Below are 21,207 nucleotides of genomic sequence, written 5' to 3'. Positions count from 1 at the left end.
CTTGGGCCATCTATCTATCCTTCGACAATTATCTTGGTGTTGTTACGACCATAATGACCTTATGAATGCATTGCTAGTGTACAAGGCAGGCCTGGCCGCAGGTCGGCGCTGCAAGGCCAGGCAGGAGGTAACCAAGGGTGAAGAGCGATTGAGAGGGAAGCGAGCAGAGGACATGTTATGTATGGTGATGGCACTACGCACCCTCGTTGAGGATCACGCCGACCTCGTCGACACCTTGGTCCCCGCTGGGTTCCGCGAACACGTCGACGCCAGCCGCCAGCGAGTCGATGAGCAGCTGCAGGCGGCTTGGGCCGAGCGTGGGGTCGGACTGGCGTCAGCTGAGCTCGCCAATATAGTTGATAAATACTCCGCCTGGAACCTCATCCACCACCCCGTCAAATCCTCTCCACTCTGCCCGCAGTCATGGCCCTCCTCCTTCTCCCCTCTTATGACGCTATCCTCGTCATCATCCCTCAAATGCTCCAACCACCATGCAAGCCCGGTCCCACACCCTCGACAGACTCACCGCACGCATAGTCTCCAAATCCCCACCGAACCCCTCAACAATCTTCCCCATATACACGCGCTTGAACCTTGCGCGCCGGTCATCCTCCTCCCCTTCCGTAGCGAGGAAAGAAGGGATATCGCGCGGCGGAGGGGACGGCGAGAGCGTCGGCTGGCGCGGCCGCTCAGCCTTAGCCTTGGGGGCAGCCTTGGCCTTGGCCTTGGCTGCGTCGTCGTCCGAGTCCGAGTCCGAGTCGTCTGAGTCCGAACTGTCCGAGCTGTCCGACGAGCTGTCCGACGAGGACGAGTCGGATGACTCTGAGCTCGAGGACGACTTGTCCACATCCATCTTCTCCTCGTCTTCCTTCTCGCTCTCGCTCGCGCTCGAGTCACTGTCCTCGTCCGACGAAGTCGAGTACGACGCTGCGCGGCGGCGGCGCTTACGTGGTCGTCTTGTTGCGGGGGTGTCGGCAGCCATGGTGTTGGTGTTGTTGACGATCGAGAGGGGTTGAGTTGAATTTCTGAGGGACCTCCACCTCCCTCCACTCTGTCCGGCTGCCCCACTCTATCCTCACGTGTCCTCAGATATTCGTCCATTACCCCTGCCCCACTTCCTTTATTCTATAACCACGATATATCCTTTTGAGTCGAATTTCATTGAGTCTATATGCGGCCAATAATTGGTTCCGGGGGTTGTTAACCGGATGTCGAGTCGGAAAAGGGACACGGCCCACCGGCCACCGGGCCCCCCCAAATGGCTACAGTACCCCTGCCACTGGCGACTGGCCAACTTGCGTGCTCCGCGCCGTATCTGGTTCGTTATTATCGTGGCCCACCTTCTTCCTTTCTCTCCATTCCCACTCCAACACATCACCATGGCCGAGGCTATCAAGCAAGTATTCGCGTCCAAGAAGGAGCAGGTGAGTTTCCATTCTTGACAGGACTGACGACCAGGACCAGGCGTGAGTGCTTTATTAACTGGCTGTGATCTTTGTCAGAGCGTTGTTCCATGCCGTTCGCCCTCGTGCTGCGCATCTGTCTGGTGGCGGTCCGACGACAATGCCTCAATCACAGATTGAAGACTTTGTCTATCTTGACCATGCCACACCCAGCCTCTGACGTCGCCTCGGCGACCTCGGCAGTAGTAACAACCCATTCCCGCAGTCCACAGTCACTAACCTCAGGGCGTTTATTACCTTCCTCACGGCGGGCTTTCCCACCGCCGATGCGACGGTGCCGCTCATGCTCGCCATGGAGAAGGGTGGCGCCGACATTATTGAGCTTGGCGTTCCCTTCTCTGACCCGTCGGCTGACGGGCCTGTCATCCAAGAGGCCAACACTGTGAGCTTTCATTACCATCATCCAGCTCACATCAGATCGCCATCCAGAACGGCGTCGACTACCGCAAGTGTCTGGACTACGTGCGCGAGGCTCGCACCAAGGGTCTCAAGGCGCCCGTCATCTTCATGGGTTACTACAACTCGTTCCTTGCGTACGGCGAGGAGAAGGCTGTCAAGGATGCCAAGGACGCCGGCGCCAACGGCTACATTGTCGTCGACCTTCCCCCCGAGGAGGCCATGCAGTTCCGCAACGTCTGCAAGGACACGGGTATGTCGTACGTCCCCCTTGTCGCGCCCGCGACCACCATCGACCGTGTCAAGTTCCTCGCGACTATTGCCGACTCGTTCATCTACGTCGTCTCCAAGATGGGCACGACGGGCTCGTCGTCTGGCAGCAAGATCAACGTCGCCCTCCCGGACCTCCTCCACCGCATAAGGAACTTTACGCCTGTTCCCCTCGCTGTCGGCTTCGGCGTCGACGACCGCACCCACTTCGAGTTCATCGCCGCTGCCGGTGCCGACGCCGTCGTTGTTGGATCCAAGGTCATCAAGATTGTCCGCGAGGCGCCTCAGGGGCAGGCTGAGTCCGCTATTGAGGCGTACTGCCGCAGCATGACTCTTATCGACCAGCCTCCCGTGACGCGCGCCACCCTTAGCAGCAAGGCTGCTCTGTCCAAGCCCGAACCCGCGCTTCCCATTCCCCCGTCTACTGCGGACGACAAGGGCAAGTACACTGTTCGCGCGGGTGAGCGGCTCCCGTCCAAGTTTGGACCCTTCGGTGGCGCCTTTGTTCCCGAGGCCCTCGTCGGCTGTTTGAACGAGCTCGAGGACGAGTACGTCCGAGCGAGCAAAGACCCCAAGTTCTGGAAGGAGTACGAAGACATGTTCGAGTACATCGGCCGTCCTAGCAGCCTGTACTTTGCCGACCGCATGACGGAGAAGATGGGTGGAGCGAGGATCTGGCTCAAGCGTGAGGACTTGAATCACACGGGCTCGCACAAGCTCAACAACGCGATCGGCCAGATCCTTCTGGCCAAGCGCTTGGGCAAGACGCGCATCATTGCTGAGACCGGTGCCGGTCAGCACGGTGTCGCCACTGCCACGGTGTGCGCCAAGTTTGGCCTGGAGTGCGTCATCTACATGGGTGCCGAGGACGTGCGCCGTCAGGAGATGAACGTCTTCCGCATCAAGATGCTGGGCGCCACGGTTGTCCCCGTGACTTCCGGGTCGCAAACGCTCAAGGATGCTGTCAACGACGCTATGCGTGAGTGGGTCACGCGTCTCGACACCACACACTACCTCATTGGTTCCGCGATCGGGCCCCATCCGTTCCCCACCATCGTGCGCGACTTCCAGCGCGTGATCGGCCGCGAGATCAAGTCTCAGGCTGCGGAGAAGTGGGGCGGGCTCCCCGACGCGGTCGTAGCGTGCGTCGGTGGTGGTTCGAACGCCATCGGTACGTTCTACGACTTCATCGAGGATAAGAGCGTACGCCTCATCGGTGTCGAGGCCGGCGGTCACGGTATCGACACGGACGGCCATTCGGCCACGCTCGTCAAGGGTGTGCCAGGTGTCGTGCACGGCGCTGCGTCGTACATCATCCAGGATCTCATGGGTCAGCTCACGCCCACTCACTCGATCTCGGCTGGCCTCGACTACAACTCGGTCGGCCCCGAGCACGCGTACCTCAAGTCGATCGGTCGTGCTGAGTACATCGCTGCGGACGACGTACAGGCCCTCACCGCCTTCCGCTGGCTCACGCAGAACGAGGGCATCATCCCTGCCCTCGAGTCGAGCCACGCCCTCTGGGGAGGCTTCCAGCTCGCCAAGACCCTGCCCAAGGACAAGAATGTTGTCATCTGTCTCTCGGGTAACGGTGCCAAGGACGTTGAGGAGGTCCTCCTCACCCTCAGGAAGAAGGAGTGGGCCGACAAGCTCGACTGGCACGTTGCTGCTTAAGCTCTGGCTTGAGGACTGCAATGTAGAAGTGAGTTCAAAATGATCATCTTGCATCCGTTGCCTAAGCTACAGGAGTATGCAATATTTGTCACCTTGCTGTGGTACGGTTGTAAGACCCAAGAGTTTGGTTCAATTCAGCCACGGTACTCATCCAGAAAGACCATGTGCAGTCTGACAAGCTTGTTTCCGTCCTCACGGAAGCAGCAGCGCCCAATTGCAGAGCCGAATTCGCACCCAGGTGTGCGGTGTCTCATACCTAAGTCTCAGCCGACCAGGCACCCCGACTATCGCCTTTCTTCCTCCCTTGCCACTGCCTCCTCGTCCCCTTCTCCTACCTGCGCTTCCCACACCCCTCCTTGTTCGCTTCTCCTGCGCTTCTCACACGCCTCCTCGTCCCATCAGCGCGAGGCTCTGGGGGTCTGGGGCCAAGATGGCTGCAACCTCGGTTGCAAAGCATGACTGGTGGAGTGTTTTTTTTTTAGTCTTGAGATGATGCAAGTAGGTTGTGGGGATTTGGGTTCAGAGTGTCGTCCTCTATTCCGCGATCGCGCCTGCCTTCCCATGAAGTGGGAACCGAGCAGTGTGCCGTCATCATCTTGAGTTTATAGCTGAGATGTGTCGAGAACCTGGTATTCGCGGCAGTGTTTGCTACTGTGGTCTGCCAATCTATGGCCAGGACATGTTTTGTTTCGGCTGGACGCGAGCAAGGCATACGTACTTGCGACCACATGTTGGTGTGAGAAAGAACAAGACTGACGTACTCACAGCTGGAATGTTTACGGAACAAACATGACCTTGGTTATGCCATGTACTGTACATCTACAGGGATTCAGCCGACGCTATGCGCCACATGCCGCGAAGAATGGCGAGAAATCAGCAACCGCGATGGCTGACAGTGCCATGAGGTTCATTAGCACCATGATCCGCATGAGCAACAGCCAAACGAAGGGCGCAACCACGTCCTATTGCGAGCCAGCCAGGTGCCCATCCCGCGTCCCGTTGCATGCACGCCAACTTAGGGAGCAGGCACAGCATGCCGTACGCGCTTTGCGGTGTGCTCGGAGGATCGAAGGAGGAGGGGATTTCATGTCTGTGAGTGCACAACGGAACTGTGGAAGGAGATACGATGCGGCCGCTACGGCGACCACGGCGCCACGGCGGCCGGACGGTGGCTCGAGGCTTGAAAGGAATCACAGTTGACAAGAGGGTAAGAGAGAAGCGATGTCTTGGAAGCTGTTGAAGAAAGCATTCCCTGAGGTTTGGACGTTGATTCGCTGCCAAGACGATGTAGGCTGTGCCATATTACTCTATATCATCCAGGGTTATTTACCCTCTTGGATTCTCGTTCTGGGTTGAAAAGCCTATTATCACTTGTTACAACATGACAAAGTGGGTTTACATGCGGTCCAAAGCTCCTCCAGGTCTCATGATCATGATCAGTCATGTCATCCAATTAACTTAGTCTACGACTCTCAAGTGATCAAGTAGGTAAACGCGTTTTGTCACACCTGTCGGCCTGTCCAGGAGCTTTGAGCAGAGACAAGCTCCCAGGGCAAGGGGAAGCGAAGGGCCAAGGCTGTGGTGTGCGGGGGATGTTACACCTAGACCTTCCTTTTAGGTGCATTGCCCTCATGAACCCCTCGACCCTCATACCCTAATGGATGGTTGATCATGGCACTCTAATCAATCAATATGTTTAGGGAAACAGACCATTGGAATCACTCACCGCCACTCCTTCGCTCGCTGCCCCCCCCCCCCCCTTGCACAGCAAAAGCCACGTCCACTGACATCTTGCTTCTTCAACACCTTGTCAACTTTGGACTTTTATTGACTCTCTTTTATCTTGTCTTCACTCGTTACACAACAGTGGTCACCTAGGAAGGAGCCGGGCCATCGACAACGGCTTATCGGCAAACAGGTTCAACTCCTCACGATCCCTAACGAAACGAGTAAACACACCTGAAGGTGTTTGAACTACGCACGCCGAGCCATCACCAAACGTTGCAGAGAGCCTACGCTTCGCACTTTTGCCATTGAACACTCGCTTTTGTTTCCCACCGCCGTCCAGACCAAATCCATGGCCCCCCATCACGCCCGAAGCGTCGCTCCGCGCGGCGAACTCTCCGAGGAGGGCGCCAAGGGCATAAAGATTGTCGTCCCCGCAGTCATCGGAGCTATCTTTGGCATGGCGCTCGTGGCGATCATCATCATCTGGGTTATTGCTCGGTCACGGATGAAGCGCCGCGAGAACAAGTTCTGGAAACAGGCCGAGGCGCGCAACTCGATACGCCAGAGCCGTATGATGGTGCTCTCTGAACAGGGCAGCCTTGCCACGCGCGACAGCTATGCGACGCTGGACTCGCTAGCATCGGGCACGTCGGGTTCGCAAGTCTTCAACTCGACGCTCATCCCATCGTTCCCGTCTGAGCGCAGCCTGCGCGCGAGCATGATGAGCTTGAACTCGTCCTACTCGAGCCCGTACGACTCGAGCCCTCTGGCGAGCAGCTCGACGACCTCGCGTCTCGACGACCCGTGGGACACGCGCTCGGACGCTGACCCAGGAGAGGGAGTCCCTATGGTGAGTCACAATCCTTGTGCACACTGACCTCTCAGCTCACTTCCAATCGCTCTCCTCGTCCGAGTCTGGCCGTCAACGCGGGTTCGAACAAGGTCCCAGCCTACGACGAGACGTATGAGTCCTCATCCCAGTACCCGCAGGTGATCGTGTCCGAGCACTCTGAGGCCCGTGGCGTACCAGAGCCTTCGACCAAGATGGGCCAGTACTCAACCGTCAACAGCTCGGAACCGTCTAGAGAGGATGCCATTGCCGCTGCTGCAGCCCAACTCGAGGGCCACGATTACGAGTATTCGCAAGCCATTGCCAACGCAGCCGCTGCTGCTAGCAAGGACGCCGTGGGCCCGATCTCCAGCAGCACGAACGAGGTTGTGCGCAGCGATGGCGGCCATTTCGGGGCACCCACCATCACCCAGGTCTCGCCGACTATTCCGATCCGCCAGTCGAGCATCTCTGCCGAGGTCGTCGGAGCCAAGGCCTAGACTTCTGCCTATCTGTGTTTATATCACGCCGTGCGGGCAGCGGCCACACACGATTCGATCTTTACTAAGCTGTATAGTAGACAGTGCATCGCATTGATAGCTTGGGGTGCCGTGTCCGCTCAGTTGCTAGCAGCTGCGGTCTAGGACTGGGTCAGCGATCGAGGTGTGGATGTGGGGTGTACAAGGGCGGCGGTTGATGTTTGACATGTGCCTTGTGTCCAGATGTCTAACGTGGGCACTAACTGGCTGGTTTTGGTTGATCGGGTACATGCATCCAGTCTCACCTTAAAGAAGAGGGATTGTTTGTGAAGACGAGCCATTCCCATTCCTTAGCCCTCTGCACCATTATGGACTATCTAGCTGTGAATGCCATCTTCAACAGCGCTACAGTCTTAGTGACATCTTAGGCCTTATCTTCCGCCAATCGCTTGCGATACCATTCTTTGCCTTGTCCATCCACCCATTCGTGATTCTCACCAGATTCTCACCATTCATATCAATATTTACAAGGCGATCACACGACCTCCTTTGGTAGAGCAGTCCCCTTTCCCAGATTCAAGACAAAGGGGTTTACCCACGCCGCTTTCACCACCCCCAACCTCATCCACTTCGTCTGTCAACCGAGACTCGCGCCTTGTATGTATCCATTCTCTCCTGCGCCATGGCGCCAGCTGGCGTACCCGCTTCATCGTTTCCTCTCGAGCCTACCGGTCCATGTCCGCGACTCGTCGGACCTAGCCCTGACCGCGTGGCCTGGCGGGACTTTATTGTGTCCCCACATTCCACCCCAGGAACTCCACCCCACGCATGTACCCGCATCGTGGGACACTCAGCTTGACACCCAACCTACCTCAAGTACCTAAAGCACGGGTCAACTGCCAACGACCCATCTCTCCGATACGCCATCCACCATGTCCACGTCCATGTTCGGATCAGAACCCCCACCCTCCAACCCCGTCTCCATTCCCGATGTCCCCGCCACCGACGAGGCGATGGAGATCGTCGCCGCGTTCGAGGCCCACGACTTTCGTAACGACCAGGAGTTCCGGGTATGTCTTACCGGCATCAGCAGTTAGCGACGACTCTGTCGGATGCGGGGTTCGCGCTGTTTCCTCCAGCATGCATGGACGGACACGCGAATCACCATCTTAAGGTCGCGAGCAGGACTAACGCCAGGCTGGCCTCCCAAACGTCATCAAGTCGGTCAAAGGGCGCGGCGTGAGCGTAGCCGACATTGACGACGTGATTGCGCGTGCCCAGTGGTTCTACTTTACGCGGTGCGTGGCGTCGTAAGGAGCTCAACCTAACAATAGGAAGCAGCAGTCCCAAGTCCCGTTCGACGTCTACCTCCGTCTCCGTTCCCGCGAGACCGAGAGCGTGCCAATGGGCTCGCCAGTGGCGTCGACGTCATCGTCTGATGTGCGCGGCCCCCCTCCCCCATTCCAAGATCGTGTTGGGGCGCAAGGCCTCGGCGTTCCCTCCTCCGACCCTCCTCCCTTCTCTTCGCGCCCACCCTCCCCGCCGCAGGCTCCTCAGGCCTCTGTTCCGGGCCCAAGTCGTTTCGACACTGACGGCGAAGGTGGCATCACTGTCGAGCGGGTATGCACCTCTGTCACGGTCTCGCGTAATCCCACACCGCCACCTCGCGAACCCCAGCGTGACGCCAGAGCACCGAGCACGGGCGGTTCGGCCCTCGCGACACCGGGACTGACCGAGACGTCTGAGCCTTCGACACCCGACATCAGCGGTCTGCGTATTGAGAACCGTGTCGCCGTCGCTGCCGAGATGGCTGTCCCCACTTCCAATGCGGTCGAGGCTCCCGAAGCCACTAGCGTGCCGGGACCAATTGAGACGACGGCGCCGGCACCGGACGGGCCGCAGCTGCCTTTCGATGAGGTCGTGCGCCTCATTTCGACGGGCCGGGCTGGCGAGGTACCCCACCACGAGGTGCCAGAGGGTCTTAACGAGACGCCGGCTAGCGAGCCCAAGTTGGCTGCGAGGCCTAAGCCTTGGGAACGGGCGGGGACTAGCTCAACCCAGGCTGAGGCTGAGGCGGAGGGGGAGGCCACCTCGCAGATGGAGCAGTGATGTGCATTAGTGTAGTAGTATTTATGGAACCGATCTTCTGGAGTAGTCTACGAGCATACGCTTGCGGGGGACAGGGCGCGCGCTGAAACGCAACGACAGAGCAGAGCAAATGCGATCAAGGGCGAGAGTGGGAGGTTGCACAGCAACATGAGTAGATTGGCAAGTGGGACGAGCGGGATGAGGACCACAAGTGCACCAGGAAGTCGTTGCCTCGTCCATTGCACAGCCATTCACACCACCAGCCAATATTTACGCAACCGTCGCAACAAAGTAGTGTCAAGGAGAGATCATGCATATATATGGATGTGCATGACCGGAGCCAGCAGAGATCGAAGCGGGCGGATACGCTTAGTCGAAGAGACCGAAGCCCTGTTCATGTTAGCGACTGTACAGTCTCGGTCTGCGAGCCACTCACCATGTCGTCGTCCGACTCCTCCTTCTCCTCCTCCTTGGCCTCCTCAGCGGGGGCGTCGTCAGAGCCACCAGCAGCGCCACCGGCAGCGGCAGCACCGCCGGCAACGGGGGCACCGCCACCGCCGACGTTGGTGAGGAGCTCCTTGAGGTCCTTGCCCTCGAGAGCCTTGGCGAGGAGGCCGGCCCAGACGGACTCAACCTCGACGTTGGCAGCCTGGGTGAGGGCGGTGATCTTGTCACCGGTGATCTCAACACCCTCGTCGGCGACTGGGAATTAGTTGTGTCCAGAGCAGAGCTCGCTGCGCCAGTCAAAATCTCAAGACGTCAAGATTGATCCATGAAGGATTTCGTCGAGTTGTCTCGAGATTCGTCGCGTGCAGGATATCTTGAAGACTTACGGATGAGGGCGGCGTAGGTGGCAGCGAGCTCAGAAGACTGCTGTTAGCAATGTTCTGGAAATTTGGAAAGTTTAGACCGCGCAGTCGACAGAGATGACGCGCAGGCGCGCAGGCGCCACAGTTGTCCTAGAGAAGGGATGGAGAGCATAAGCCGGGACGAACGCCTCACAGACGCTACCCATCCTCGTCCCCATCCCCTTGCCCAACGCTGTGCGCATTCGAGAAGGATAGACCCGTGACCTAGCATGCCGGCGCCACAGATCCAGTCCCGGCCGTCGCGCACGATCCGTTGCACTGCGCTGCGCCTCTGTCGCTGTCGCGGTCACTGTCGTCGGCCAGACTCACCATCTTGACGTTAACCGATTTAAGCCTTTGGCAGGAAAAGCGTTCGAGATGCGGTTTTGGTTGAAGAGACAGAACACCAGGTTGCACAGAACTTGGGAGAGTGAGAGTTTGGCGCGGAATCAAATATGATAATCAATGACGTGTGATCAGAAATTTCAAGAGTGCCACATTGTCGGCGAGTTTGGACAAGATTGGTAGTCTACAAAATCCCGAAGATCGCCGGAGGGGCACATTCTGAGTGTTGGTACCAAGTCCGTCTCTCCATCCCTCAACCCAAAAACAGCAGCAAAGATGGCTCCCTCTACGACGTGAGTAGTCCCGGCGGCGATGGCGACGATGAACACAGCTGACAGACAGTGTTGCTTCGGCCGAGGTGTGTATTTATGTCCGCGCGCGACGAGTGGGCGCAAGGAGAGAAATTTGAGCAGCTTTGGAGATGTGGAGATGGGACTCGGGCTGGAGACGGGTGCGCGTCCACAACGTGCACCCGCGACGCTGAGACGATGGCGACCCGCGCGCCATTGAACTCGGAATGATACGTCGCTTCGTGTCGTTTGGCAGCGAAATCTTCATTCAAGGAAGCCTCCACATCTTCTGTGCCAAATCTCTCCTCAACCGCACTCGCACGACAACCATGAACCGCCGCTGACAACCCCACAGCAGATTGCCGTCCCCGAGACGCTTCTCAAGAAGCGCCGCACCAACGACGCTACCCGCGAGGCCAAGCTCGCCGCCGCGGCTGAGGCTCGCAAGGTGAGAGCCACCCCTAGTTCGCAGTGGGGCGGGAGAGACTTCCGAGTCTCTTTCGATATTGCAAAGACCGACTCTGTCTGGTCGCGGATAGCCTCCGGGTGATACCATTGCGTCGTTTACCATCTTTTCGTTCTGAAGGATGGTTCAACACCCCCCACCGCGAACTACACACTTGCGGAAAAAGTTTTGCTAAACGTCGCAGGCCCGCCTCGCCAAGCGCAAGGTCATCTTCAAGCGCGCCGACGAGTACGTCAAGGAGTACACTGCCAAGGAGCGTGAGGAGATCCGCCTTAAGCGTGAGGCCCGCAAGACCGGCGACTACTACGTCTCGGCCCAGCCCAAGGTCTTCTTCGTCGTCCGCCTCAAGGGTATCTCCAAGATTGCCCCCAAGCCCAAGAAGATCCTCCAGCTTCTCCGTCTCCTTCAGATCAACAACGGTGTCTTCATCCGCGTGACCAAGGCCACCGAGCAGATGCTCCGTCTTGTTTCGCCCTACATTGCCTACGGCGAGCCCAACCTCAAGGCCATCCGCGAGCTTGTTTACAAGCGCGGCTACGCCAAGGTCAACGGCCAGCGCATCCCCATCACTGACAACTCGATCATCGAGGAGAACCTCGGCAAGTACGGCATTGTCTGTGAGTATCAGCTACTACTACTATCTTGTATTGGCCACAGCTGACAAATAGGCATGGAGGACCTCGTTCACGAGATCGCCACCTGCGGCCCTAACTTCAAGCAGGCCACCCAGTCCCTCTGGCCCTTCAAGCTGTCCAACCCCACCGGCGGCTTCCGTGACCGCAAGTTCACTGGCTTCGTCGAGGGCGGTGACACTGGCAACCGCGAGCAGCACATCTCCAAGCTCATCCACCAGATGGTTTAAGCTGTTCTCTTAACAGTATTGAGCGCTTCGTGGTAGAGGGCCGGAGGGGTGGTGACGGGGCCGTCCTTCCGTATTTGCATGTACCCATTCCCGATATCGCCGGGGTCTCCGATATGTGCTGGGTCTTGGGTTGTTGTAGCAAGCGATTGATATATCAATTTTGCTGCACGGCTGGCACAGACACAGCATGGCATTGACCGGGACCAAGACTACAGACTTACAGAGGAAGAGAGAGACAATGACAATGAGCTAGGCCAGGCTGCGCCGACTCCTTCGTAGCGTTGTGTCCGCAGGGAGTGAAGAGCGGGTGTTGGTGCGCTTCCTAGGCTCTGCTGCAACATAGCAACCGGAACGCTTTCCGTTCGCGGCCGAGGACTTGGCCTGCGTGATGCTGCTTGACACGCAACTGGAACGGCGCGAGGTACCTTCTGCTTCGGATGTCGAGGCGGCCGAGACACGGCCTGAACGGCGCGTGCCGTTCGTGGTGCCATTAATAGCCACCGGGGCTTCAGACGCAGCCGAAGCACGGGCAGAGCGGCGGGTATGCGGGGTTTCGTTGAACTCGCTGGACGATTCGGGAGCTGGTACGGTTGTCTCGTTGGAGACGGACTTGGAGGCCAGGGTCACGACCTCAGCCTCATTCCGTCCTTCCTGGGCGGCCTCATGATCTCCAGCCACGTCGTCGGCAGCCTCCTCGTCAAGTCCATTCTCCTCTGATTCTCCCACATCACTTTCCGTCTCCTCGTCGTTGCGTGGGAGTGGCCGCTGCCCCGGCAGTCGCTTGAACGCGTACTTGCACACCTTGAGCTTCTTTGTGAGACCGGGCGCCATCCAAGCCCGCTCGACAACGTATAGCCCGTCGTACCGATACCCCTCTGCCGGGGCGTAAGGCGAGTTGAGCTTGAACCCCCGGATAACACGTACGGGGTTCTTGGTCTCGGCGCTCGTCTTGAGCGCAGCATTGTAGCTGTTCTCAAAGCTCTGGTCGAATGTCTGAGGCGCAGTACGCAGATTCTTGGGCTTGTCCCGCGTACCCTTTAGATCGCGACCCCCAGAGCCAGTGTACGTGAACGCGTCGCCGAGATCAACGCTGTCGTCAGCTTGATGCAATCGTTCCTGCGATAGCTGAACGTACTCGTCAGGGTATCCTCCGCTCAAAGCAACGCTCCATGCGCCCAGCTCTGCGTTACCAGAGATACCCGCAACGGTCGGTGCGTGGACTGCATCGGTGCTGCAGTCCATCCGCGAGGCCCACCACATCCCCACCTCGATGCCGGGGATATTCCCAAACTGTTTCCTGTCGTCAGTTAAGAATGGGCGAAACACACGGCTCCTGTGTGCGCACACCCAAGCGTTGAGCTTTACGGAGAGGCTGGCCGTCGTCGCTCTCTGGGCTCGCGGCGCGGCGGCGTGGTCCGTTCTGTACTCGGCCAAAGGGCTTCTGTACGGTAGTAGTGGAAGTTACACTAGAACGAGTGGTGCGCCGCTCGCGTGCGCCCCGCCGCGGCCGTGAGGATGTGTACTCCTCGTCGGACTCGGAACTGGAACCCTTGTCCTCGAACTCGGCCGCCTCGACGACTTGCCGCTTAGGCTTGGCCTTTAGCTTGGGCTTAGGTGTGGCCTTCGGAACCACGGGCATGTGGAGGCCAAGTGACTTGAGCAGCGCCTCGTTGTCCCTTCCATCAGTCTAGTCTGACTGTGACTCACGCAATGTTCTGCCGGCGCTGTTCCTCGTATGTGAGCATCATGGGTTGGTGGTGGTAGAGCGCGCCTTGATTGTCGCGTCTCGCCCTGGGTCATTCATGTCAAGCCAAGCCAAGACAGTCGCGTACGGAACCAAATTGGCAAGGTATTTATGTGGCATTCCCGCGAGGATCTGATAAAGCCGGTGGAGGTGCACCAAGTCGAACTCGATGCGCGTGAACATCATTCACAGCAACAGCGGCACGACCACTTACTAGACGCTCAGAGAACCGCCATATCTGGCCCGCCCTAGGTTAGGCCTACTCTACTGTGTAACCTCTGCCGCTAGCATCATGACCGAAGGCAGCGCGCTCGCTGCCGTCGGCACGCAGCTGCGAACGCTCGCGACCGAGATCCAACAGTACCTCGCCAGCGTCCCAGAAGGTGATCGCTACTTTCCTCCTATTATCGATTGGCACCACCCAGACGAATACGCCCAGACGGGCGTGCAGGGACTAAGCAAGTTCCTGCATCACGTCCACAAGGAAAGCGCCATTGTCGACGCCGTGAGTTCCTGTGGCACTGCCGCTGCGACCATTGGAAACTGATCCCAGCTACTCGAGTCTCCCAGTCCACCCTTGGAGTACTCGACCAACCTCGTGTCGTTACAGGGCGTCTGGGACGCATTCAAGCGCTCTCCTCGCCCGCTCGTCGGCGTGTGGCAAACCATGGAGCGCCAGGGAGCGCCAGGATCTGTCAAGGTCGATGTCGTGGCAGCCGGTGGGGATGAGTGGGTCAAGGTCAACACGTGAGCTTACATGATCAAGCAATGAGCTGATAACAGGATCAAGGAGTCGCGCCTCATGGTTGAGTTTCGTGAACATGACTCGTACATCAACTCGGACTACGACTCGGACTCGGACGCTGAGAATGGATCCTCACCAGGCGCCGAACTCACCAACTCGCTCATCACGCAGGCGCGACTCCTAATCGATGCAGCGCAGCAGTGCCAGCGGCTGCCAGGCCTCCAACAGCCGAGGATACGATATGTCCTGACGCGGCTGGAGGAGAACCCGGAAGACGGCCACCGAGATCCAAGGATACCACAGACCTTTGCAGTGTTGCGAGATCTGGGTATCGAACTCGAGTTTGCCGCGCAGTGGGGTCCACCCCTACCACCTCTCACGCGGCCTGCCGAGGCTGTCCCTGCCATAGATATCGTGCTCGACCTCAGTGTGCTCATAGCTCTCTGCTGTGACTCGACGCATTGCCCCCTCCCACAGAATGAAGACGAGCTCGAGGCGCGCTTTCGACTGTTGCTCGTGGGTGACCAGACCTCAACAGCGAACGGAACGCACAAGCCCACTCCGCATCTCGCACCGCATTCGAACGCAACGCGCGACCTGCGCGACCAGCTGCAGCTCGAGATGACTCGGCCGCTGATACACGACCTGCGTGATCAGCTGTCAGCCGCGGGGATCACGACCCCGCGCTTCTGGTGCACACGTGAGGTGTATGGGCGGCTTCCTGGGTTAGTGGAGGTGATTGGGGGCGCTGCGGAACGGCGCCGTGCCAAGGCGCTCTTCGACCCAGCCGTAGGTGACTTCTGGAGAGGCAGTCGATGGGAAGGTGATGCGGGCTGTCTCACCTCAATCAGCGTGACGATCATCGAGGACGGGGAGCTGGCGACCCACGAGCCCGAGATGGCATTCGACGCGACCGTTGCCGCCGTGTGTGAGCGCATGATCGCGGCAGGAGGGCCAAGCACGCCACCCTCGCGCGAACCAACCCCTGGCCCAACCAAGCCCACCCGCCCACCCAAGAAGAAGGCTGAGCCAAAAACCAAGAACAAGAAGGACAGGGACAGGGGGCAGGCGAGTAAAAACCCCCTGCGCCCCGGTACCGTGTTTCCCGCGTCCTCGCGCCTGCCGTCGGGCCACACGCTCCGCACCCTTCTCGCGGGGATACAGGCCCGCGCGACCGTACTGACCAACAACCGCGGCGCCGTGCTCAAAGTCATGCGCGAGGCGGGCGTCACGGACGGCATACCAGATACGGATGCGGGTACGAGGCGCGCGCGTATCTGGGTAGTCAATTCGTCGAGTTTAGCGGAGTGGCGCCGCATCGAGGTCGAGGAGAATAACCGCCGCGTTCTGGCCGGCGAGGAGGGGTTCGAGTTGCGGCGGCAGGGACATGGGAACCAATCTTGAGAGTCTTGGAGGTATGCATAACTCACATTCCTGTATGTATAGGTCTTGGGCGGTATGGGGGCGCATTCTTCCGTGAGGAAGTACCATTACAGTTGGAACGTCAACTATGAAGGTCAGGTGTCGTCGGGACGAAGTTAAAAGGAGAAACTGCAAGTAGGACGTGCCACTGTAGAGCACGGAGGCTATAGGCGGTGCGGGCGGAATTTACTTCATTACTTCAACAAACTTGTCAGAGATAATGCTTCAAGCTACTCAATCATCTCTTGCTCAGTTGTTTCATCTGTCGCGTCACAGTCAGTACCACTGCATGTCAGGGAAACGAGGTCCCAACTACGGTGTTTCGATGCCTTCAGAGGAGAAATGCGCCATAGCTGCGGCAAATGTGGCGGCCATGCCGTAGACGGGCGGTCGATCTTGATTCTGCACAGACAACTGTGGAGTGGAATTTAGGTTTGAACTTGTATGGTACAGAGCAACAGTCCGAGGCAATAGATCGGAAAGAGAAGGTGTTGCCGAGCGGCCGAAAGCCTCACAGTTGCGTGTCAAGCTCGCAACCGGCTCACTCTTATGTTTTTTCCCCGAGTCGCGTTCCCCGAGTCGCGTTCTGCCCTGTAGTATTCACACATAGCCCTCTCTTGGAATTGTTCAGACTTGTAGGGCTGTGGAGTCATCAATTTTCTGGGTGCGTTGAGAGAAAGGTGATGGGGTTAGAGAAGTTGGACAGGCTGCTGAACAGCCGGCCTCTCTGCCCCTGGTCCAACAGGCTTTACGTTCTTAGGCTCAGCACGTTCTGCGCCATTGAGTTTCTTGTCAGTTTGAACAGGCTCAGAGAATGCGCTGGGCCGCGACCAAGAAATTATTCAAGAACGCCCGGCTGATTCTGGGCGGATTGGCCAGGACGAACCCCGTATGGTGTCAGCCTCACATACTGGTTAGAACGTTTTACAAACCTCGCTGCGCGTGCCATGCGTACGTGAGCTGCCTCCTTGCTCTTGGGCATATTCATTTTGGTAGGCAGATGAGGAAATGTAGTAATGTAGATAGCAGGCAACAGGGGTTCGAGCTGGCCAAGGCGAGGAGATGGGTATGTAGCAGATCGTCTGTTGACGTGTGGAAACTTCATCAGGAGATGGTATTCAGACGACAGTGACTCGCGCTCATTGCTGCTCCTCGGAGACGCGGGTAGAGAAAGCCCACCAACAACCCCGCTCTGTGATGCAAACAGAGGCTCACCCTCACCACAGATCCCAGAGCTTCTTTCACCGCCTCTAGTCCCGGCCACAAAGCCCCCACAGACATTCCCCAGACGCACACCGTCTCCGTTCCCAATTCCACAACACAATCTACATGGTGACGTGCCCAGTGCACTCCAACAGCGCGCAATCACCGTGCGGACTCTGCTTAAAGATGTATCGCCTTTGTACTTTGCAACTGGAAGCAGACAAAATTCATCCAGGTCCTGACTAACACGGGTCGGGCACCGCCCGACCTCAGGGCGGGTGGGGCTCGCTAAGCGAATGTAGCGTCGCTCAGCAACGGGCATCCAAAAGGCCAAATTCTCCACTGCCCCAAACATCACTCCCGCTCAGATCTACGAAGTCAAAAGCCAAGAAGGGAAATGGTGGGAATTTGTCAACGTCAGCATTCAGGTGCATTGTGGACAGGCCCCAGGGTATGCTTAGTGACGTTAACCGCGCCACAGTTTCACATTTCGGCACCATCGGCAAGCCCTAGCGCTCTGCATTGCCACTGGCCTCGCTTCCTCTCTGTCTCTCTGCTTCTCTGCCTCTGTGCCTCACTCCTCATTTCCCCGCGTTCCCTTGTTCCATCCCAGGTGATCGACGAGCTGAGTTCACGTAAGCCTCATGTCTAGGAACTGCAGAGGGATAACATAATCAACCCCAGTGCTGCTCTGTGAGCGCCAAGCCAACAGGTCATATGAAGCATGATTCTAGGGACATCTGCCGAGAACCCAAATAGAACCAGAGGATTCGAGGCGACCCGAATCGCGGTGCAGTTAAGGGCGCGAAGATGCTCTGCCTCCGAACACAGAGTAGCGTCCGGCCTGAACCTACAGCTTGCGCTCGTTACATCACTGCCCACCTTGCAGCAAAGCCCAGACAGCAACTAGAGAATACACCTCCTAGAGAACTTTTTAAAGACTATGATACATCTGGCAAGGGGCATGCTAAGAGTGACCCCGCGAATTCGTCAATGATGTGGGTAGAGGGGGGAGCGTGCCGGTGGGCGGGAAATGAATGATAGGCATTTGCTAAACACCACGCGACAAAATATTCTGCGCATTTTGGAAGGGGCATGGAAGGCGGAGGGCACCCGAAGGGGATGAGCGAGTGGAAGAGCAGAGCCTGTGAACCCAGATGATGGCGTAAGTCGTTACGTGGGATGCAGATCCCAACTCGCGCGTACGCAAGCCCGCGCTGGACCAGGCCCGCCCTGCGGCGTTGCAGCAGGATGTCGGCGGGTCACCGCGGCTAATCGCGGGTACACGTGCTGCGGATCTAGCGCCTAAACATGGCGGCGTACGTGAGAACCTCAAAGGGAGTGACCCAAGACTCTTGTCCGCCAGAGGGGATGCAGGCGTGGTCGTCATCGACGAGACACTCTGGTGTTAGTCAAGCCTTTGTTGCGGCAGGGTCGAACCCAAAAAAAACCAAACCCTGGGCACCACTCCCCACAACACCAACACTCACTACATGGCTGTAAGCCTCTGGGCGTCAGCACCGATCCACAATCTACACTCCTGGGAACGTACCCTTCGTGTGTGGCGCGCGCAATGAGAACAGCACGCAGGGTCATCCGGTCGCGGGCGCCCTCAACCGGCTGCCAGCCCGGTAGGTTGGCAGTCGCGCCCCGCTCAAAGGAGACCCACTCGACGACGTCGGGCGGGCCACATAGCACCTCAAAGAATGGCACGTCGAGCTCCTCGCCGCCATAGGTGAATGCACTCCCCCCGCGGATATGCATACCACATCTGTCGTCAGCCACTACCCGCGTGACACACTCACTTTCCAATCTCTACACCACCACCAAGCCAGGCACGCGCGGAGTAGAGCACGGCTCCACTCGCTTCGCGGCCTACGGGGAGCGCGTCCATCGGCAGGGAGCCATTGCCCTCTACCAGGTGCCATCGCACGAGTGGACGCAGGCGTCCCTGCTCGTGCGCGGTAATGTATTTCGCCGTGCGTAAACGCGCAGCATGTAGCCACTCGTCGCTTCCGTTGGTAGCTGACCATTCTCGCCACGCCGCCTGGCGCACACGCTCGGCACGGACGTCTTCGGCATATGCGAACACCCCCACCCCACCGACACGCCAGACTCTCGCTCCCGACAGCTCCTCTTGCAGATACGCAGCTTTACGCGACGCATCGGTGTCCTCAAGCAAGGCGCGGGAACGAATACGCTCGGTACTGGCCGGCGCCGTCTGCGGCCGCGCGGGCAGGTGTGGAGGCGTTCCGTGGTGATAGCTAGGTGGCGAGTTGTAACCGTTGAACGTCGACACGAGGTTGCTACCAACTGGGGTCCAAAGATGCAAACTCTCTGTTGGCTGTCAAGTCAGTGGCGTTTTCCAGGGGAGCGTCACTCACCTCTCGCGCCAGGTCGCCGCTGGTGTGCGGAGTGTCGCACCTCCAGACGCGGCCAGCATACCAGACGAGGCTACCGCGACTATAAAAGACATTGGGGGTCCAGAGCGGGAGCGGAGCAGGAGCCGGTGCGCTGTATGGCCGATGGGCCGGATAGGGCATAGACAGGCGGTGGTGGTTGTAGGCGGGATTTGAGTAGTGTGGAGGCGGGTATGTATGATGGCGTTGCGGTCCTGCGTCTGCGGTGATGGGTACTGGATTGCCAGAAGAGGCTACGGTAGATTTGGGGATGAGACCAGGAGTAAACTTTGCTGAATTGTTTAAGCTGCTGGAATACGGACGATACCGTCTCGGCAGATTGCGATTACAGCTCAAGGTGTAAGCCGGTGGAGGTGATGGCAGCGTCGACCACGAGTCGACAGTGTAGTGCAACGAGCTGGATTTGGGCGAGTCAATCGATGACAATGCCGGTGACGTGGGCACAGCGTACATCGCTGCCATGTGATGGCCAGCAAAGCGAGCTGATAATTGATAAAAGAAGTGTGAAGGTGAGTCGCGTCAAGGTCTTGCGTTGGATTCTAGAAATTCGAGGGAGACCCAAGTCGGACAAAAGCACCCGCTTTTATGGGAAGGTGATGTGAGATTCAATCAACTCCCTCCTGCCTCATTCCTGGTCCGGAGTGATTGTCCAACACGCTCATGATTGCCCGTAGGTTGCAACACCACCGCAATGTTCCGAGTTGGCGATCAGGAGGCGCTCGAGGCCCTCGACCCGAGAGTAGCGCAGATAGAGAGAGAGGGCGATGGAGCAATGAGCAGACCAGGGTTATGAGTTTCAGACGTTTCCAGGCGCTACAGGTTGGGCTATGAGGCTATGCTAGATTGCACAGCCAAAAGGGTGGATAAAGGCTGGAGGAACTGCCTCAGCTGCTCCGACGCTTGGATGAGGTGAGCATGCCGTAATACCTTGACAAGGAATCCGAGCTTAACACAATTACGGTTGATCATATTCGCCCTGGAAGCAAAAGCTCCGTAAGTAATGGCGTATCGTAATGCTGCTTGTTTGTCGGGATCTAAATGAAGCAGAGGCGGTGTGGGTGGGCAATTGGACAAATGACCACCCAATCATCTCACAGGCAGGCTCCAGTTGCTGTCCTGAACAGGACCTCGCTCAACTCTGTCGACTTGCGATTCAGCTGGGATCCATTGGCGTCATGGATCCTGGGACTGACTCAGTCCTCTTACGTTCCCCGCCTCAACAACTCACCAGTCCCGTGCTTTTGCTCTTCCCACCCATGATCTCTGGTACCCTGCAGACCTTGCTTGCCTTCGGTCTTCCGTTGGATCTACCTTTAGTCCCCTGCTGAAACGTAATGGCGTTGTGTATTCCAAACGGCCTCAAACGGCCGATTCAACGGCTGACTACACCAGCCTCCAGCGTCGTACCACGCGATAATCTTAGCACCGATCACATTCCCGTCAGAGCCGAGATCAGCATCAGCTGGCAGAGGTTGCTGAACCCCTAGGCAAGGCGTTCAGGGATGAGATGTGTACATGTCAGCAGGTGGAGTGTCAGGTCAACGGGACAATCCCGACCATGGCTCGACCACAAGTTGCGCACACTGGCACACGACTTGCACACGCCCCGGAACTTTACTTCGCCCTGGGCGTTCTGTACCCACACTCCCTATCTATGCCGCGGAGCATAGGACCATAAGGGTTTGCAGCTGATAGCAGATACGACGACACGGATCGGCCTGGGGCCTCAACCAGCTCAAGACCATCCAAGTGGCTTCTGCCAACTGGCGGATGTCTGCTGTAGGTGTAAAGGATGGACAGTTTACGTCGAGGCGTCGTATGCAAACGCCGTCGAGAGACCTTCTGTACATGACCTGTGGGATCTGGACCTGCTCGTTGCAAATCAGGTGATAGCTGACAGCACCGCATCAACCGCGTCACTTGCCATTATTTCGC

At 58.0% G+C, this 21,207-nt stretch overlaps 9 protein-coding genes across 9 annotated transcripts; 5 read left to right on the top strand and 4 right to left on the bottom strand.

The window, feature by feature from the left end:
* Positions 1–193: 193 nt before the first annotated feature.
* CcaverHIS019_0101240 (uncharacterized protein) lies at positions 194–982 on the bottom strand (the record flags this gene model as incomplete). Its single annotated transcript, XM_060596834.1, has 2 exons — positions 194–328; positions 527–982. 2 exons carry the CDS (start codon positions 980–982, stop codon positions 194–196), a joined length of 591 nt encoding a protein of 196 aa, XP_060452672.1.
* A 397-nt stretch (positions 983–1,379) lies between these two features.
* CcaverHIS019_0101230 (uncharacterized protein) lies at positions 1,380–3,803 on the top strand (the record flags this gene model as incomplete). Its single annotated transcript, XM_060596823.1, has 4 exons — positions 1,380–1,424; positions 1,459–1,466; positions 1,689–1,845; positions 1,881–3,803. The coding sequence occupies 4 exons, from the start codon at positions 1,380–1,382 to the stop codon at positions 3,801–3,803; spliced, it is 2,133 nt and encodes a 710-aa protein (XP_060452671.1).
* A 2,077-nt stretch (positions 3,804–5,880) lies between these two features.
* CcaverHIS019_0101220 (uncharacterized protein) lies at positions 5,881–6,860 on the top strand (the record flags this gene model as incomplete). The annotated part of the gene is made up of 2 exons (XM_060596812.1): positions 5,881–6,381; positions 6,417–6,860. 2 exons carry the CDS (start codon positions 5,881–5,883, stop codon positions 6,858–6,860), a joined length of 945 nt encoding a protein of 314 aa, XP_060452670.1.
* Positions 6,861–7,771: 911 nt separating this feature from the next.
* CcaverHIS019_0101210 (uncharacterized protein) lies at positions 7,772–8,948 on the top strand (the record flags this gene model as incomplete). Its single annotated transcript, XM_060596801.1, has 3 exons — positions 7,772–7,909; positions 8,037–8,137; positions 8,174–8,948. 3 exons carry the CDS (start codon positions 7,772–7,774, stop codon positions 8,946–8,948), a joined length of 1,014 nt encoding a protein of 337 aa, XP_060452669.1.
* A 348-nt stretch (positions 8,949–9,296) lies between these two features.
* CcaverHIS019_0101200 (uncharacterized protein) lies at positions 9,297–10,108 on the bottom strand (the record flags this gene model as incomplete). Its single annotated transcript, XM_060596790.1, has 4 exons — positions 9,297–9,317; positions 9,364–9,629; positions 9,761–9,797; positions 10,106–10,108. 4 exons carry the CDS (start codon positions 10,106–10,108, stop codon positions 9,297–9,299), a joined length of 327 nt encoding a protein of 108 aa, XP_060452668.1.
* A 288-nt stretch (positions 10,109–10,396) lies between these two features.
* Positions 10,397–11,738, top strand: RPL7 (uncharacterized protein; the record flags this gene model as incomplete). The annotated part of the gene is made up of 5 exons (XM_060596778.1): positions 10,397–10,413; positions 10,463–10,478; positions 10,766–10,858; positions 11,061–11,493; positions 11,545–11,738. The coding sequence occupies 5 exons, from the start codon at positions 10,397–10,399 to the stop codon at positions 11,736–11,738; spliced, it is 753 nt and encodes a 250-aa protein (XP_060452667.1).
* Positions 11,739–11,987: 249 nt separating this feature from the next.
* Positions 11,988–13,483, bottom strand: CcaverHIS019_0101180 (uncharacterized protein; the record flags this gene model as incomplete). The annotated part of the gene is made up of 4 exons (XM_060596767.1): positions 11,988–12,828; positions 12,874–13,035; positions 13,067–13,414; positions 13,446–13,483. The coding sequence occupies 4 exons, from the start codon at positions 13,481–13,483 to the stop codon at positions 11,988–11,990; spliced, it is 1,389 nt and encodes a 462-aa protein (XP_060452666.1).
* A 291-nt stretch (positions 13,484–13,774) lies between these two features.
* CcaverHIS019_0101170 (uncharacterized protein) lies at positions 13,775–15,631 on the top strand (the record flags this gene model as incomplete). Its single annotated transcript, XM_060596756.1, has 3 exons — positions 13,775–13,987; positions 14,036–14,229; positions 14,266–15,631. 3 exons carry the CDS (start codon positions 13,775–13,777, stop codon positions 15,629–15,631), a joined length of 1,773 nt encoding a protein of 590 aa, XP_060452665.1.
* A 2,519-nt stretch (positions 15,632–18,150) lies between these two features.
* CcaverHIS019_0101160 (uncharacterized protein) lies at positions 18,151–19,328 on the bottom strand (the record flags this gene model as incomplete). Its single annotated transcript, XM_060596745.1, has 5 exons — positions 18,151–18,254; positions 18,343–18,359; positions 18,405–18,623; positions 18,658–19,158; positions 19,237–19,328. The coding sequence occupies 5 exons, from the start codon at positions 19,326–19,328 to the stop codon at positions 18,151–18,153; spliced, it is 933 nt and encodes a 310-aa protein (XP_060452664.1).
* Between the last annotated feature and the right edge of the window lie 1,879 nt (positions 19,329–21,207).

Source organism: Cutaneotrichosporon cavernicola, assembly GCF_030864355.1.
Source record: "Cutaneotrichosporon cavernicola HIS019 DNA, chromosome: 1".
NCBI classification, from domain to species: Eukaryota; Fungi; Basidiomycota; class Tremellomycetes; order Trichosporonales; family Trichosporonaceae; genus Cutaneotrichosporon; species Cutaneotrichosporon cavernicola.
This window is presented reverse-complemented; position numbering and strand designations above follow the sequence as displayed.